Raw genomic sequence first — 19033 nt, forward strand, 5'->3', positions numbered from 1 at the left:
AGTTATTCATGATCTATAATTAAGTACCTTTTTCGCTAACGCTTATTGAATTCATTGTCCCCGTAATTTTATATTACAGACATTGCGTATATTCGTATGATTGCGAGAGTCTTCTTAGCTGGCTATGCAGATCTGCAATCATTTTTTTGATCATTGTGTGAAATTATTTGCCATTCAATATGTATTAAAAATAAAATAAAAAATCTTTGTTTTTTCTAACGATATTTGTTGCACGTAATTTTTCGTATACAATTTTTGCATTATACCCATAAAATTGATTTATAAATTTACCAGGATTATATGAGGTGTCTAGTTCGAGAAGTTTCAAGGAACACGCGCCACCATTGTAAAGTGTGACTGGCATGCATGTCGCAGTAGCCGGAAATTAAAATCATTCCAACAAAGGCTCGTTGATTTCGCACATAGGTATATGAAGCATCAAGTACACATTGAAATCCATCTGATCAAGGTTTCTTTCTGCGCTGTGCATTTTCCGTGGAGTTCATGAAATTCGTAAAAGAGATGCGCGGAAAACCAGGACTTGGTATTGAATATGATTCTCAGTTATTTCATAATTTAAAAAAGTATTTCCACTTAAAAATTCTGTCATCGAAATACGAAAAATAGACATTTAAGATCAAACCGATTCTATCGAAATATTCAGAGCTCTCGATCTGATACTTTTTTCCTCCTACGAGGTGTTCACGCAGAAACTTTTATAGTATATCGTAATCGACCCAGCTTTTGAAAATTTATCCAAAAGGATGAATAATGTGATTCCATTTTCAAGTTTAAGATAATTGCTCACTATGGGTAAATACCAGTTTAAGCCTGGCGGTTTTTTTAACTTGAGGTTATTCACCACTGATGTAAATAAAGTTTATCATTACCTCTGCATAATTAGCATATGTGCTAATCGACGTACTAATCGCAGTAAGGAAGTGAACCAGCGGACGCGTTTGTGTGTTCATTTATACGTAGAATGGCGATAGTCATACGGGTATCAACCGGGCAACTTTCGTGTCACCTGCTTCCACCTCCGCCAACATCCCTCTCATTGTCAGTACGTAAGCTGTACGGTCAATGTGCTCTGCACAATTCCCAGTTTGAAATTTTACCTCCTATAATATACCGTATTCCCATTTTTATCATCTCTTCGCCTCATTGAAACAAGCCAGTAGTGCTCGATGTTACAAATTGTGTCCCTGACCGTTTCTAGTGCAGCAGATGCGCATATAAGTTCTCGCAAAGACGGTATGCAAATAAAAACATCTGCTTTTTAATTGACGGCTATGTAAGTAGTGTTCGCTGTTTGTTCCCACTCATCACACCTCGGCAAGACCTCCAGTAATATAAATATACGCCCGAGTCTCGGCACCGTTTCCAGTTGCGGTCTCGTAAACGGTGACTGATTGCGTGCCGGTTAGCTGCGGTTGATAAGAACGCGAACCCAGGATCTGTGACTCTGGTTGTTATGTGAAAGAATTTCAGGGCTTGTTAGCAGCCTCGAAATATAAAGCGTTCAATTGACGTCAGTCTATCTTGACCTAAGGTCTTCGTTGTGATATTGTGCCTTCACCCGATTTGTGCGGATAAGCTGCAACAGCAAGAGCTTCTGAATCACGCTACCACGTGTGAGTATTTTTTGACACCAAGTTTCTAGACTTCTGGCTGGGAATATTAATTTCATCTTCGCGCAAGCTTGAACATCGCATTGAGAAACTTTAACTTCTGGCCTTTGACTGCGAGCGGGACCCAAACATGGTATAATCCACGGGCAACGCAGGGACCATTAATCGGTGTAGGTTGCCTGGTCGTATATTATATAAGCAATGGTACGGTGTAACGCGTGCGACGTAATTGGCGGTTATTACACGTTTATTGTAAACCGTGATCGAGGGCGCAGCCGGCCGTGGGCGTAAACTACCCCTTGGAGTAATTAGAGAGTAATGAATCAGGCTGATTACGGCCCGAAGATAAGTTGAGGTCACGGGATGACTCGAACACAAGGTTAAGGTGTGATGAGAAAAGTGGAGCGAAGAAGAAAAGAGGGTCGGACTTGCCGCATCTAAGGATTTTAACGTCTGGTCAAATAATTGCTTAAATTCACCAATATCTTCTCGTAATTTACTGTTGGTAATACATTTACACTTTTCAAGACTCGCGTTCAGCATTTGCGAAAACAGCCGAATAGCTACGTTTTCAATTAACTTCTTTCGCTCCCTCTCGTAGTTAATTAATTAGAAGACTCCAATTATTGTCTCAAAAATGCTATAGTGCGGAATATCGGAACGATTGTACATTACCTTACGAATACCCGAGCGATCACCTATTTACCCGCAAACTGAACGTTGTTACGAATTGTAATCAGCTTCGTAATATTGCCAATTGATTCTCACTTCTCGCGGTTTATCGAACAGCCGATTAGAGTTTTTCATCACCGAAATTGCTGCCCTCGGTGTGAAATTTTTTAATTAAAACATTCTGATTGGTGTATTCTCAGTTAACCCGACGTCAAGTAATGAAATATTATCGATGTAATTGCCATCCGTGTATTCGTCGAGTTATTTTTAATTTGTTAAATTGCAGTTAATAGATTGCCAAACGGACTCGAGTTTACTCAGAATTCAATGCAGTCAGTAACTTGCAAAGTTCTTTCACCTTTGGAGTATTTTCATATCCCAGAAAATATTTACGCTTCATTCATTATTGACTTCTGATGAATTATTTCAGGTTATGCACTCACTCGCGGAGCAGATGAAAGGAAGAAAGTTCCTCATTCAAAGGCGAGCTCACTGAGGCTGCGAGAAACAGCGATGCAATTTACTTCACTGCCTAGCAGTGCAAGGGAAGCGAACAAGAATACCACAGCGTATCGCGAACACTGTGCATTAGATGCTTGAAGCCGAATTATTCGCAACTGCACATCTATGAATTGCATCGTACGTCATAAAGACGCTGATTTGAGCTTCAAGATGAAGTGCGTCGCGGTAGAGAGTGAACGGGTCTTCGGGGATCTGATCGTTACCCAACAGAACCCCAGATCCGTCCCCCAGGCTTCAATTTATCCTAAGGATGCTCTTCCGGCCTTCAGAAATAAGACGCGTAATCTGGCTCACGAGGTCCTCGAAGCCCCGGACTTCATGGCCATGAACAGGAGGCGCGTCCTTCGCCACCAACGAAGTGTTCCGATACCGGAAGCCATCGTCAGGCCTTCCGTTCTGAGGAGATTAAAGTCCGCGGGTGGTAGTCCCGATGCCAATGGTGACTGCAATGACCTTGGTAGCGAAAACCCTCCGAAGAAGGAACGCAAGGTTCGTGAACGCTGTTCTTTGATCGGCATTGTAGACTCGCCGCTGATTTCTTGCTAAGTCATGTAGCCAATAGACGATCGTTTCCGTTCCAGACTTATCCAGCCCCTTTGCTACGTGTTCAACGGGATCAGGAGGCGGTCGTGTCGTCCTTAGTGGATAAACTGCTTCTAGACATATACGGACTACCAGGTGGAGACAGAAGCCGGTCTGAGAGCGAATCGACGGCTTCGTCGCCCAGATTGCCACCGCAGCATCGATACCTTCAGCGAAAACGACTCTTGGCGAAAAGTAAGGAGTGAAGACACGTGTTTTACGGTTTTTAGATTATCAGCCGACGTCTTCGCGGTCGGCAACAACGTCCATGCAGCGAGCAGCACGAAGTGCATTGTGCTGCTGCAGTGACCTCGTTGACTTCGAGAGAACTTCACAGGCAGCATCAAGTGGCGAACCTTTTCTCCTGTCAAGGAGCTCTTCTTCTACTTCTTCCACACAGCTTCAGAAGTTGCATGTATCGCGAGAGCTGCTTCAGACCCGACGATGTCTAGCTTTAAAGTTGAATGTCTCGTCGATGATTACAAATTGAAAACGGTTGATATACCGACGCGTGAACTTTCATATCTGGTAACACCGCGTGAAAGAATCGGAGGTATCCAGCTGGTGGATTTAATGTATAGACAAACGGGTGGGACAAAATTGTTTTAAGGGTGCAGGGTATAAATCTAGATGAGAGATATAATGAAAGAGCCTGGGAATCTTATTCATTATTTCAAGCGTAATTGCTGGAGATTCTTCTTCGTCTTGTAAATAATACCGTTTATTTAGAACAAAAATACTCTCTCGCAGGGTAAGAAGAAGAACCATTGTCTTTGTTTCAAGGAAAGGATAAGAGCCGTATTTCTCCGGAGATTTTGATGAATTGCGACGAATACTTTTTTACTTCCCTCGCGTCACCGATTTATTTCAGTTGTTGGAAATTTAGACGTGCTCCATTTATTCGACCATATTTGAACAGGAAAGGTTTTCTTTTTATAGGATACAGATCTCTGTTTGTTGTTTTGCAGCATGAAAATTCTTCAAAATTTCCAGCATCTCTTCCATACGGACTTTTCTTACACCAATCATTAGTCATCTCTGCTCGAAGCCTTTTAATACTTAAAATTTTTACAGATACGCCGGAACTGCGAGTTCTTGTCGAGACACTCAGTGAACACGTCAATCACGCCGGCGGGTTGCTAATTCGTCAGCTTCGTCGTCGGGATCATAATATCGCCAAACGTGACAAGCAATACGACGTCATTACCGCTCACCTTCAAGCTCTCAGCGAAAAACGCAGTGAGTGCAATTTTCCTTTTAAAAATTGATTGTCTTTGGGTTTTCCGATTAAGAAAATTGAAAATTGTAAATTAAACCATACATGATGGTACGATGTGATTTAACATTTTTTTACCATCGATGACGTAACTTATTCAAACCCAAATACATGTTTCCCCTAAATCAGAATGATTTAAATCGAATATAACCAAATAAGCTTTCACACTGACAATGAGTAAGTTCACGCGGCTGCGACCCCTCAGATCTCATGGTCAGTACAAGCTTTCGAAAGGTGGATCCACGTGCCCGCCCAGCGGCTGCTGCTTATTTGTAACGTCGGAACGCATTTAGATACAGATTGTTTTGAACTTAACAAAGCCTAATCCTGCTAAAGGCTTACGACGTCATTTGGTTCGACAAATTTCATCTGAGTACGAGTGAAAGGGTGCACCCTAGCTTCACCTCGATATATCAGGCGTGTACCTCCCCAAGTTGCCACGTGACACACCGGCACGTTGTGTACCTTCTCTCTGTCATGACTCCATTGTTCCAAAGATATACTCGGATTTTCACTATTCTTCTACCTGAGGAAATACTGAGCCGATCAGTAAATAACAAGTTTGAGAATAGAATCCGTATTTCATTAAACTACCTGACGTACGAATTATGATAATCATACACCGCGCAACGAGTTAGCTCCATCCTAGAGTTTTGAAGTTGTCTCGACGTGCCACGCCGACGGAAGTACAAACCAAGGGGATTGAAATTAGTAACCATGAATGTTTGCACGTTATGCCCTACTAATTCACTAAATTATGAACCATGTCGTCGGTACTCTGCGCACAGTGGGTCGCATGAATCATCACGATTCCCCTTCTCTCGTTGCTACGTAGTCCAACATCGCAAACCCCACGAGTTTAGGATCTCGTCGCGAACTTGTATTAGGTGGTTACAACTTACGAGTCCATTACTCCAGCATAGATAACTTGAATCCAATTCAGAATCATTAACCGTAAAACGGTAACGTTAACTTTTTTTGACCTATTCCAGTAATGTGGGGTGAAAAAACGGCCCCATCTTGTAAATTTCATATCTCGGGTACATCATATCGTTAAGAGTCCTATAGGGTCTCATTTTCTTAGTTTTTTAGTGAAGAATCACGTGGGCTGAAAACTTTTTGCATAAGTTCCAAGAAAGTGGTGAAAAATTGATGTGTCTCGAGTCGATAACGTAAGTTGTTCTCTTGCGGTCGGAAATTTAGATTCGCATGGAGTGTTTTTTCACCCTACGTTACCGTTCTAGGCTTAAACTGCACTTTGACGATGCTGGAAAATCTCTCGAGGAAAGAATTCAACTTTCTATGAATATAACGCACACATGGAAAATTATACAAGAGTTACAGTCTGCATTAGCCTCTAAAAGGCCCATTAAATCCTCCCGCAAATGGCACGGTGGACGTTTATAGCAGACAGGATTGTCATCGAGCTTCATGGAGACGTTCGCAATCCCGTTGGTGGATCGTGACACAAGCTTCGTCTTATAAAAATATTCAGCACACGTTACAGAAGCAAATACAGGGTGGTGTGACGCAACGGTAACAGCTGGCTTGACAATAGCCACGTTATCGAGAAAAAGCCAACCAGCTATTATGCTAATGACGCGAGTGGTGATAAGCGTTGTGTTACCGGTAGACCTCAATCTCGCACAATAGGCGTACGTACACTTCATTTCTTGCACACATACGTGTATCCAGATGTTGCATAGAACCTTGGGCGAGGCGTAAGAATCGGGAGTAATTCTGCTAGAAATTGCTCGCAATTAGCTATGAACATTTCCGCGGCGTAATAATGACGTTGAATTTATACCGAGAGCAGGAAGCAGGGTTAATTGCACTCAAGGTGCAGAGTTGCGGAGGATTCCAGGATTTCTGATTCCACCGGCAGTTTGTATTTGAGTGTTGAAACCACCCGATAAATGCTTGATTCATGGACATGACCGGTATTATATGAGGTAAATTATGAGGACTGGTACTCTCCGCACGGTTTTCCATGCGAGATACTTTTAATAATAGCAGCCTTTCCGCGGTACTGATCACGCATTCTATTATGCTACCCGCATCATGGGGACTCGAATCGTTGATTTTCGGCGCAAGGCTTACTTGAAAGAGTTCAATTTATTCGCACAGATTTCGAGATATGCAACCGTACTCAACTCGCAGCGCGGAAGATACTCTCGTATCTGCAAACTGGACGAAGCTAATTGAAAACTATTGGACGGTGCTCCATAGTTCATATTTATCGGGGAGGCGGGAAGAGGCGACATCATTTTTCATTAAACGTGGTCGCGCATCTGCTTTATTGTGCTGAATTCTAAATTTTCACCTTATCAACCGTAACGCGGTGAAATATTCAGGAATCTGTAACGTCGATGTTGTAGCAAATACTCGTATATGAGGGTTGAAGAAAAGGGTATCGAATTTGCAGACTGACAATGAGTCTTCCATCAAATCCGTGGTGTCGTCATGAAAAATATTTTAAGTTGTGTTTCCGTCATCCCGGATTGTAAAACTCCGGTTATTGATCCCTTTTGACGCGGCATATTCGCATTCGATCAGGTTCACGTAGCACGCAATTTCACAAAAAGTGTGGTGCTGGAATATCAACAGGCGACTGCAAATCAACCGTGACAGCTTCGCGGTTTATGAAATAACTTTCTTTCGTTACCTTTCCGCTAGACATTGATTCGTAAATTCCTTTATAATCCGGGAAACAATTTTTGCGTCCATCAATATTCGACATTATGATCTGAAAATTGCTGAGAGGATTTTGTAGTCAATTCTCTGTCCAAGACGTGGAGACAATTAAGCGTGCACCTGCTTCAACCTTGACACAAAATCCTATATAGCACAGAATGTAATCTTTCTAGCACCGCAGTAAATCCCAGGTGCTCTTTATTTTATACCCCAAAATGGTTTACTGAATTGCCAAATAATTCCTTTGTCACTCAAGTCCCTGCTGAGACCTGCCTGCGACAATAGATATCTTCGTACTACAGCGACTGCTTTTATGACGGTAGAAAAAAAATACCTATCGTGCACGAGACCCTTATTCCCGCTTCTTTTCTGCATCGTTCAGACTCACGTGTTTTACGAACTTGAAGGTTTTGCGAGAAATTCAACCGATCAGGCCTTGTCTTAACCAATTTACTGGCAAAAATTTTTTTACATTGAAATAGTAAAGCAATCAGAGAACTTATTTTGACTGACAGCCAGAGGATAACGATGTTTTCACACACGGAGAATGGCTTCTTTGACTTTACCAAATATGTGAAATTGAATTTATTTCAAATGACAAAACGTTTCTTTCGCTACATTTAATCATCATATTTGGTAAATTAAAGACGTTCCGTTCTGATGGCATTCTGTTTGTTTCTCGAAACTCGTACAAGGATTTATATTGTTAGTGACAGACCGCACAGCCGGGTACTACGAATACTCAAATTTCCTTTTGCACTAGCTATAAGTCTCACAATCACCATTCTCGATAGACTCAAAACAATAATAGTGGGTTCGGGGTCGATTTAACGATCAATAATATGGCCACCAGATATGAAACTGTACTTCAGGGTCTATTTTAACAGTCTTTACACTCAATCAATCAGTAATTATTCAACGCTTGTGTCAACTTGGGTAACTTTCTAACGGTTATCCGTTCAACACGGGTCTCGTCGCGAGCAGAACCGGAGTAAGCCCCAGGATGACGTGTACAGGTACCATCTCACCCGAAATCATCGGTCAGTACCTGTACTATTTTAACCGGGGGCTGCAAGCTGCGCCGGTTTCCCGACACGGAAACCACCACGAGGTAGCTTAGCTGCCCCGGCAAGGCCATCCCACGCGGCTATACCAATTTTGTGTGATTTGTTACTTACTTTCAAGTGTTCTTCTTGATCCGCGGACTGTAATAACCACGCTGGTTTCCCAAAGTGTCAACCACCCCGGGTCAAAACCTCAACGATGAGGCCCCGGGAAGGCCAGCGCGAGAATCCCCAACCGGTTCTACCCAGTTCTGCTTTCGCATCTAATTACTCGATCACCAGTACATTAGAAACACGATCCAACGTCATTTAATAATAAAATCGATCATTATGAGGCTCGATTCGTCGAGTTGATATCCCCATGTTCACACAATTCACTGTTTCACTCTCGCACACATAACGATCTACTGTCAAAAAGACTCACGTGTTAACTCTGCCGAGTTTCGACTAATACTAATCTGGTTTTGGATTCTTCTCCGTATTCTCCTCTCGCTTGCTCTCGCGGGGATTTTGAGAACTTTAGATTATATTGTCTTGTTGACCACTCGCTGTAGTGTGCGTGAGATTAGCGTACTTGGATTCATTCGCACACACACACACATCGTAGTATTATAATACATTCTGTCCCTTTACTAATCTCTAACTGATCTATAGCGGTCGTACACCCTCTCGCCTTACCATACCTCTCTGTTATTACATATGGTTTCAAGTAATGCTCGTCCAAACTGTAGCGCTATTGAGTACACTTTTTAATCTTTTATACATTCTCAGGTTGAGATCGCGTTAAACATTGGATTATAACTTAATAATCACATGGGGCAATAACGGTCTATAGCAATGGTCGATTACGAAATTGTAGGTCATGAAGCACTAGTTACAGCTGTTGTTTTCTGTCTATGTATTGGTATGCGTCGCCAACAGATATTGCTGTTGCCAAAGATAGGCAAAGCGCAGCTGATCTTATAATTATAAACTTCCACAATAGCGCGTGAATGTTGCACTGTGGGGGTCGACAGTGGTTTGGGAGGACCGCCTTTGAACTTGTCAAGCCCCGAGAAAATCGAAATTGAAATAAATGAACGAATAAATACCAATTGAACAAACGGACAACATTTTCGCTCACTGATTGGTAGTACTCCCATTGGAATTTCTGATTCTCAGCTTGTATTTTGTTTCGGCGTCGAAATTATTCACGAACCAGTCCGTTTCAGACTGTATTTGTACGGAATTTTTTTTTCTCGACTCATTTGAATCTACGATTCCTTGTGCGGAATTTGTTTTTGTGAAATGAGTATGGAATATCTAACATGTGAGATTGTAATTTTAAAACAACCGCATTAATTAAAATATTCCATTCGTCATTTGATTGCTGCAAGGTTGTTATCAAGAAATGGGAAAATCTTACACACCAATTGAAAAAATCCACATTTGTACCTATAGCTGAAAACGATCGCCAAAATGGTACTAATCAATTTCGGCTCCTATATTATACAATGTATGATTTCACTGAAGGTCTAGTGATGTTAACTGTCTATTTCGTCAATATATTTTCAATCGGTTATGTATCGGAGTCATGGTCGAGGCGAAATTTTAACATTAAATAAAAAAAAAAAACGTATATCTTCTTTGCATTACGTTCTAACGTCTGGTGTTTAACAATAAGTGTAATTGCTACATCGGGTTATAGGTTCGATACTGCAGTAAATTGTTCGCGTTGTAGGAGTGTGCGCATCTTGAACCACATGGCTGTTTCAGAAGAGTCGAAGCGTATCGTTTCCACCTGTGAGACTGCGGCTATGAGGGGCCACGCATACATCTCGTGGGTAACAGTAAGGGTCAATCGAGGTTCATACACGATCGTACTTGGCGAATATCGACCCATCGACCGCAGGATCGCCGCGCAAGATACACCTGCGAAATGGGGGAAGATGTTCAATGAGATAAGTGCGATAAAGAGGCGCCCAAAGTTCCCGGGGTGTCCTTGTTCCCCTAGATGCCAACGGGCACGCGAGCTGGCTTCGTCGTAGTGACTAGAGAGTCGCAGTTGTTGTCGCAAGCGGTGGTGCACTGATCAATAATTATGGTTCGTCGCTTCCACGACGCCCCCGCGCGACGCCCTGAACGACGCGTACATCTTTGAGGCGCTTGCGCGCCTACTTCTACACGAGGTTCAACCAGACTTCCTAAAGCCATGCCATCACTGATTTTGCACCTCTCTCGCCACGTTTCTCCTCGAGTTAAAGACCCCTCACGGGTCTTGCCTCACCCTGTAGCAAATTCGACTGCGCCTTTTGACCCCCCTCACCTGTCCCCCCTTTCAACCTCAGCAAAAATCCGAGATCATCAACAATGCTAACTCAGGCATAAGCTCGACTTCCGCAGATTACTCCAGTGCTGATTTGCTCCAGTGAATGTTTTTTTAATTTCCTCTTCTGCCAGAAAATTCCGAGGTTTGAGTGATAAATTTTGTGTTATTCGTCTACGTGGGCATTCTGACGGCCTATAATTTCAGAACCCAGTGAGTCATCGAAACAGCAGACCGCTGATACCCACGTGCTGATAGCTCGTAGCGAGTTTGATTCACGTCGCGAGGGTAGACTCGCGAAAGTTTGTTCCCTGAATTTTTGAAAGCTTCCATAGCGACGAGGGAAGTCGGGCGCAGACGCCATTCAGAAGGTGCAGAGGGGGTCGAAGCTTGGAAGAAGAACGCGAGCAGGGTGTCCTCAGTGTCTGCCACTAACGGGGCGAGCAAACAGAAGGCACGGCACCCCTGCCGAAAAGGGCGCACGCGCATCCCTTCGAGGCACGTTGCCAGGGTCAGCTGATTCAATGAACTTGCCAGGTTCGGCCAGGAATCGTCGAGTTCGCCGTAGTTCGCCGGAAGAAGAGGGTCAGGCCTTTGTTCGAGGGAGAGAAGAATCTCGAGTGATTCGGTTCAGCCGTATCGCGGCCGTGCGGGATAAAAAATACTCACAAGTCTTTCGTTCTCGTAACCGACCTGCACAGGGATCGTGTTTTACAGAGATGTTCATGCTGCCCAAAGTCAGCAGGGATAACGCGAAACTTTCAGCCAATTCAGTGGAAACGTATTTTCTGTGTGAATCCGTGTACAACGTGCATGATCAGTGTCCTTCCGCATTTAGCCGCCGTTCACTGCTTGTCCAATCGTGGTTCGTCATCTATTCATACATCAAAGGCTTACAAATTATATTTATGATCAAGGTTTCAGTGGGTTTCACCTAATTCCGAAGCGGTAAGATCGTTCGGGTAAACTCTAGACTACATTATTCTACGAGTAGCTGACTGTAGGGAGTTGAGTTCGTATTTCTCGACACGAAACGTGTCTCTGGCCTCGAGGAATGAAATACTCCCGAGTCACCCTGCCCCTCGTCCTTGCGGCTTTGAATTATTCAATTAGCTATGGACGCTCACAGCAGCGTGAATATTAACGTCTGATAACCATTTTGGTGGAAATAACAGGTTCAGGCGCTTGAAATTTTGCCACATGCACCGTTTTAAAACATCTCCACCGAGGAGAATGAGATCTTATTGAAGAAACTTGAGTGGGATTGATTGAACGGTATCTAGATGGTCGGTAGATTCAATAAAACTCGTGGTGTATAGTCATCCTACGATTTTGCTGCCTCACAACCGCGCTGTAATTGGAGGAATTTCGGTAAGCAGGGAGCGCGACTTACGGCTTATCTTGAAATGAAAGCGAAACGAGGAGGGCTAGATTACGGGCGGCTGAAAGGATCATGAGAGGTCCGGAAATGCTCTGACTATAGCTGTCGAATGTGGGAAATCACGGTTCAGTAGCACGTGAACCTTGTGAATTAATTCCGAACCACATTACAGCCGAGCACATAAGCGCGCGCCTTCCGTGCCTTAATTGAAATACATGACCTTCTCGACTTTCTTTTTTCAACTTCTACCGAGTACTAACTACGCGTCCCCGGAGCGCGTGATATTTGAGGAAATGAAAATTTTACCTCTGTCCGAAAGCTTGGTAGCGCCGTGTGAGTGTAGGTGATGGAAAATGGAGCACACCGATGTACGGCCAGTCATTTGATTTGTAGTCTATTTTCATGCACCCGTCGAGTAGCGAGTCTAACGATATTTACCCTTCATCTGTATGCAAACAGGGTAACGCTACGCTGTTTACGCCTGCCTGAGGATAGCCAGGATCCTTTTACCTTCGCCTCGTACTCCAACGGTGACGTAATGCTCGCGCTTGTGATTTTTCTGTAATCATCAATTCACGTCGCGTTCGTGCCTATATGTTGTTCGGCTGGAGATAAGGCCAGTCACAATGTTTTGGAACGGGGCATGGGAATTGACGCAGTGACCAGGTGGTGTCGCAGGCTATTACCTACACCTGTCATTAGCAGATATATTGGATTGACGGAATCTTTTTTCGCTGAAACAAACCTGATTAGCGGATTACAAAATCTAATCCACGTATTTTTGGGATGAAATTCACAAGTTCAAAATGAAGCCAAGGAATCCGGAGAACTGTTATCTTGGTGTATGGCTTCGAAATTCGACTTTAAATTCCTGAACTTGAACAGGAACTTGATCGGCTTTGGTACCAAAATACCTGCAGACGTATTATGCCAGTTTTTAAGGTTCATTCGCAACGAGGACCACCAACTGCAACGCAGTTTATCGGAAATCCATATCACAGAGTTAAATATGCAATATATACCACGGTCGTACTCTCTTTATGTTGTAAATTATTGCGTACATACGTAGGATGGTATATACGTGCAGAAATGAAGGGCTGACATTTCCGTTCGTCGGAAATATTCTACTCATTTCTTTGCTCCGTAAAATCTGACACCTTGACACTATGACTTGTAGATTTGGAATAAGGTGAAAGGTTCCTCGTTCCGCGATTTGGATGACTAAATGTAAATATAAGATCTGCACCGTCATGGAAGCATATCAATTGTTTTATTATCTAAAAAAATCAACTCAATTAGCAAATACGACAATTTTTTGATGCGAATAATATCGTTTCATCTCTTCCCTTTTGGTACTCTGAAAGTTAGGTATTAACATTCGATTTCTGTCTCACTTACTTTACCAAACATTTGCCCCCCGGCGCTATAAATGCGTTACTCTGTCCGGATCTGTAGTCAGACATGTGTCATCCTGACGACAGTGGAAACAAGTATGGAATAATGTTCTTCCTGCTTTTATACCCGCAACCAGCTATTCTATCGTTTATATTTTGCCGGCAAACACAACGAACTAAAGAAGAATGTATCAGTAATGTCGGAGTTTGTTTTCCGGTCTTTGTACTGCCTTTCCTTCGGGGGCTGAACCTCATTTCATCCATTGTTTTATTTTACGTACTTCTACGTTAAATTGCATCTCCGTTTTTTCACGTACATATTTCTGGTCTAAATTATTTTCTTCCATTCTGTGCTGAAGATCGTGATATAAGGAAGAAATTCACACTCCGAGTTCTCAAGATCACTACAGAATCGATTCAAATTCCATTTCTGATATGTGAATGCTTGTCAATATATGGCGATGAAAATTTCGACTGAGCGTTACTTCGATCGCGTTACATCGATGGGTCACCGAACAGTTTGAAAATAAATTGACTCTAAGATGCGTGATGTGGAGAAAAGGAATGGTAGCAATGAAATTTCAGAGAGGCTTAAATTTTCACAAGTGAGTGCAACGAATTGTGTCCTGCAACCATGAGACACGAGAACGGTTAAGGTAGAGGTACAGAAATTGTACCTGCATGATGAAGACCAGAAAGATGAAGATGAAGATGAAGGACGGAAGAAGATAAGGGAGGATGAGCGGATTCTTCAACTCCCTGAAAAGCCTCGCGTCAGGAGCTGCGAATGCCGCTAGTGCTGCAAGCAAAGGTAGGGATGAAAAATGGTGTAATAACAATGTCATTGGAAATGTTAATAATTGTGCGTCGATGTACCCAAAACATGTAATACGATCGCACAGGTTACAGCGAACCAGATATAATGCGGGCATGGCACAGCTGCTGTCGCCCCTGCTGTTTACAGTTTGACTTGATTAGCCATTGACGGACTTATCTCTTCTTTTGCGACAACGCACATATATAATTATGGAGCTCCTGACCCTCGAATATAGTATAGATGCTCACACGCTGTCACTTGGCACACGTATCCGGTATAAGCCTGTAATTGAAGCGGTAGAGGTCAGCAACTCGAGCCCTGCTTCAGTAATTTATTAAGACCTAATAGAAGGCACTGTAAAAGCATAAATTTTATGCACATACATACGAGGAAATTTGCGTAAATCTGATGACCATATATATAGGAAACCTTATAACGTATTTAAGTGATTTGCATTCATTGTTTTTCAAAACGATGTAGTGGAAAAATGATTCAAATTTATTTCTTCAGAATTCTGTGTTTGTACCGTGTCCATGAAAACTGTTTAATAACGAATAAATTTACAAACGCATCGAAAACATTCAGATTCGATCAGCTTAAATTACTTGTTTCCATAGAGCAAGAACCTCATTTCAGATCCTCTGAGGCATCCTCACTTGTCTTTCAATTGTAAGAGATTCTATGGTTGAAGTGACTTGAAGGGAAACGACTCTTTCGAACGAAAAAGCTTAGCCACCTTCATTCTGCCCTCCATTCGGGCTATATTTATTTACTCTTGCCGGCGCGTGGGTGCAAGTCACCTCCATCTTTCTGGTAATAAATCGTTTTACGAAGCCATCGGGTGTTCCATAAGAGATTTCAATCAACTGTGAATAAACTTGGCAGAAATTTATCTTACCGACGTCAGAAACACGTGACTAATATTTTACACAATTCTCAAACCACACCGTAAATTAACAACTGATATCCGTGAACTGCAGAGAGCAGAGTGAAGTATATATTAGGATAGGTTATAATCGTTTTTGAAAGTAAAAAAAAAATCACTCGTGAACCGTTTCGACGGTAAGAAGATGTGTAATGTAAAAAAGGATCACCGCAGAATTAGGGAGATTTTAATTATAGAAACGTATAAGTACAATGAAAATTAGGAGAAGATAGAAAATTCTTTACAGTTCTAAATATTCAGCTTTTGGCCGACGCTGTGATGGAGAAAGAAGGAGCGGAATTTGATTATCATTGACGTACTGAGCATTATACGAATTTTCACACGTAATCCATTTTATGCATATCGTAATCGGGAAAGCTTGAGTCTTTTAATTTTTATTCAGTTGAGTCGGTGAATATTGATGTGAGCGCTATTCTGAATAAATAATAAATCGTATTTTTGTTGAAGCTTGGATCGAATCTTCAACTTCAAAAGTTCTCCAATGGATTGCGTAGGTGGATTTATTTACCTGCTAATCATTATCTCTAATTCCAAAATATTTTATTTTGCGTTTTCTACAGTGTGCTTTGAAAAAGTGAACAGTTTGAAATGCTGAATTTTTTATTCGGAAATGACTTGTGCAAAATAATTATCTATGTAGAGAAATTGATTTTTTGGATGTTTAGAGGATGCAGTTTTAAACGAAAAAAATGGTGCTGCTAAAAGATGGTCAAACATGTTTGAGCAAACGTGCTAATTTAAATAATTCAATTCAATATGAGCGGTAACCGCCACACTCATTAAGGTGTAATGGAACTCTGAGTTGAAAAGCCAAGTTGTAACAAAGATTATGCGAATTCCCAGGACGATAAGGTAATTAGATTTTCATTTCTCCCGATTGTGAAATACGAGAATTTATAATTTCATATAAACTACGCATCTGACTAGTTAAATTTTAGTACTTTACATACACCTAATTCCGTATTACGTATGCACAAATATAATATTACTGTAATATCACACTGGTATTTTCTTCGCCGTTTACCACCGATCGATTATAGTAAGCACACGTGTAAGATTCGATAACTTTTTACTTTTATTTAATTAGGAATTAGTCTTACTTCTACCACTCATTGGTTAAACTTGCATGTCTAATTGTAAGTGCTTCACGCACTGCTTTTTCAAATTGGAAGAGGTTCAGCAGAATCCGAACACAATAGATTATATGATATATTTGAAAATTGCGATGCTTTCAGTTCATCGTAGAGAAGACAAATGACAATCCGGAGAAATTTCCGAGCTTGCTGTAAGCTCGATATCAAACGTTACAGTTGTGTGATATGCTAGATAAGCTTAAAATGCTAAAAGAGCTAACCGTACAATCGAGTATACCCAAAGTATAACGCAATGAAAACGATTTGTGTAACTCTGAGGCGGAGATAATTAAAAACTAATATCAGCACGATTAAGGTTAAGAAATAAAAGTTAAGAAATAGAAAAAAAAAAGTGGCAGTGAAAAAGGAACGGTTCATTTCACTGGACTTCTAGACGAAAGGTATTATCTTGCACACACCAAGAATCCACACAATGAAGTTACGTCCATACTGCAGCCACCCGGAATCAGAGTTCTCTTCGGCATTTGTTTCTTGCGACAAAATTTCTTCAGAATATTTTGCAGCCATGGCAATATCCTCGAGTCTCTGCTGTTCGTCAGCGAGTTCCCGAAGAATTGATTCGTAGAATTTCTTCCACCCTTCAGCCTCTTTGACAATGTTTGCTTGTTCTTCAGCCAGCTCCTTCGACAGAGGTTCGCGTCCATTTCGATCAGAGACCTTCCAGGACAGCCTGTCCTCCGTGAGTGAGTCGAAAGCCAGATTTCTTCCGTAGTAAATACCAAAGTTGTAAAGGCACTGAGTTAATTCGGACCAGCATGTCTTGTTCCATGGATTGTCTCCAATGTAAATCCACTTCACTCTTGTTACGTTAAAAATGCTCAATGAAACGCATCGCAGTTTATTGAACCGTAAATCGAGGGTGGAGGCCGCCGAGAGTGGGCGGAGAATTGCAACGTCTATACGCGTTAAGTCATTATATCGTAGATCCAGCAGCCCGATATTTGATACGTTGGTGAAACTTCCTTCCTCGATAGACCGGATCATATTATTGGCAAGATCAAGTTTTTCCAAACTCTTCAATCCGGAGAATACGTTCGTTCCAATCGTCGTTAAGGCGTTTCTGGACAAGTTGAGGATTTTTAGATTCAAAAGACCCCTGAATGCAAAGCCTTCGATGTTGTTGACTGAGCAGTTGACGAAACTCAGGGATTTTAGCTGATGAAATTCCGTGAACGTACCTTCTGGGATATCCCGTATATTCGAGTTGACGAATTTGATCCGGTAAGTGTACCTCGGTACTTCAGCGAGATTAGCGAGACTCGCATTACGACAAACGAACATCGATCTTCCGGGACCATTGCTACCGCAAAAATTGGCTAAATTGGACGTCACGAGGGTTACAAGCAAAAGAAGTACGTTTCGCATTCCGTCGCGATTAAGCGGACTAACATAACGAACTAATTTAGAGCCTGCCGGTGGAAGTTAGTTACCCCGGTGGACGGTGATAAATAATTCTCCGCGATTGCCGCGTCATTTCCGGTGCTGGGTACCACCGGATTGGCTGGTGTCACCTTCCTAACATAACACTACGCCACACGCATTTAATTAACATCAACTAACCATACCTTTCACTGTTTATATGACATCGTTTTTTGACCACCGTCTCCACTATTGTTACGCTGTCAATTTTATTCGTGCCGTGGGAAAAGATCATCACCGTCGCTGGACATGGGAATTCGGGCGATATGTGTGCGTACAGAACCTTCGTTCGACTTCTGACAAAAGTTCGGGATTCTAGAAATATCGTCGTTTTTATACTGGTGGAGTTACGCATAAGTCAATTTGTACATATTCGTTCAACGATGAAATTTTCAACCGACACCATACCGCGTTCACATTGGGGAGACGGAAGAGTCTTATGGTTCGAGAAACCGAAATAAATAATTGATCGCGGTCAGATATCGATTCTTAAACTACCCCACTTTCACCCGCTCCTGGCTCTTCCCCCAAGCGGCATGGCAGCAATGCGAATCCTTTTCGCATGAGGAGCGGGGTTTCGCGTGGGCGAATGACGAGCTGTACTGATGAAATCGTTAACTTCTTCTCGTACCGGCACGGTATTACCAAGAATATTCAAGCCAGAATCAGCTCACCTGCAGTGGATTTCAATTAATTTTAAGTCGTATGTGTTCGACCAATTGCGACAAGTGGTTGAATAACGACACGGGCACTAGGTATTGGAGAATATCTACTATTCCACACGTCTTTCGTTGTCGACTCAGAAAATAATCCAATGATTACGTAATGTATGTCGGCGGCTGTTAGATACGTTGACATACGTACGTGAAGCTAATTTTTTTCTACCTTTCAACTTCCGCCAGAGGTTGTCAGGCACATTGACATGCGCGACAAGTTAAGATGGTGGTCGAAAGGTTTCGCAGAACCGATCATCTTGCCAAGGCGTACGTCCATCGGGTCGCACGGGAATTCGTAGGGGGTGAATAAAATCGAATTTTAACAAAGAGACTTCGAACAAGGGTCAAAGCGCGTGGGTGAAACCCTCAACGTAAGTTGAACCGAGGCACGGTTGAAGTCTGTTGGTATCTTGAGACCTAGAACTGCTTCAACCTTCTTGTGTTTCCTAATTGAAAATAT

The 19033-nt window shown here is 42.2% G+C and overlaps 2 protein-coding genes across 7 annotated transcripts in view; one reads left to right on the top strand and one right to left on the bottom strand.

Annotated features, from left to right (window-relative positions):
• The first annotated feature begins 1377 nt into the window (after positions 1 to 1377).
• The window catches only part of LOC124179601, a 32507-nt gene continuing 14851 nt past the window's right edge, over positions 1378 to 19033 (top strand). For 2 of the 6 annotated variants that reach the window (XM_046564169.1, XM_046564170.1), the window contains exons 1-4: positions 1378 to 1634; positions 2734 to 3314; positions 3407 to 3602; positions 4482 to 4646. In XM_046564169.1, the coding sequence (XP_046420125.1) occupies positions 2931 to 3314; positions 3407 to 3602; positions 4482 to 4646 (745 nt within the window). In that variant the 5' untranslated portion in view covers positions 1378 to 1634; positions 2734 to 2930. Of the gene's footprint in view, positions 1635 to 2733; positions 3315 to 3387; positions 3603 to 4481; positions 4647 to 11160; positions 11612 to 11927; positions 13618 to 13880; positions 14333 to 19033 lie in introns of those variants that run through there. The other 4 variants (XM_046564171.1, XM_046564172.1, XM_046564174.1 and 1 more) reach the window with 4 other exon arrangements.
• Positions 14748 to 18298, bottom strand: LOC124179603 (leucine-rich repeat and immunoglobulin-like domain-containing nogo receptor-interacting protein 1). The gene has a single exon (XM_046564176.1). It carries the CDS (start codon positions 17801 to 17803, stop codon positions 16808 to 16810), a length of 996 nt encoding a protein of 331 aa, XP_046420132.1. The 5' UTR covers positions 17804 to 18298; the 3' UTR covers positions 14748 to 16807.

This window comes from Neodiprion fabricii, chromosome 4, assembly GCF_021155785.1.
Source record: "Neodiprion fabricii isolate iyNeoFabr1 chromosome 4, iyNeoFabr1.1, whole genome shotgun sequence".
Classification (NCBI taxonomy): Eukaryota; Metazoa; Arthropoda; class Insecta; order Hymenoptera; family Diprionidae; genus Neodiprion; species Neodiprion fabricii.

Coding starts and splice junctions, on each gene's coding strand:
- LOC124179603 (XM_046564176.1), bottom strand. CDS start 17,803: ATGCGAAACGTACTTCTTTTGCTTGTAACCCTCGTGACGTCCAATTTA.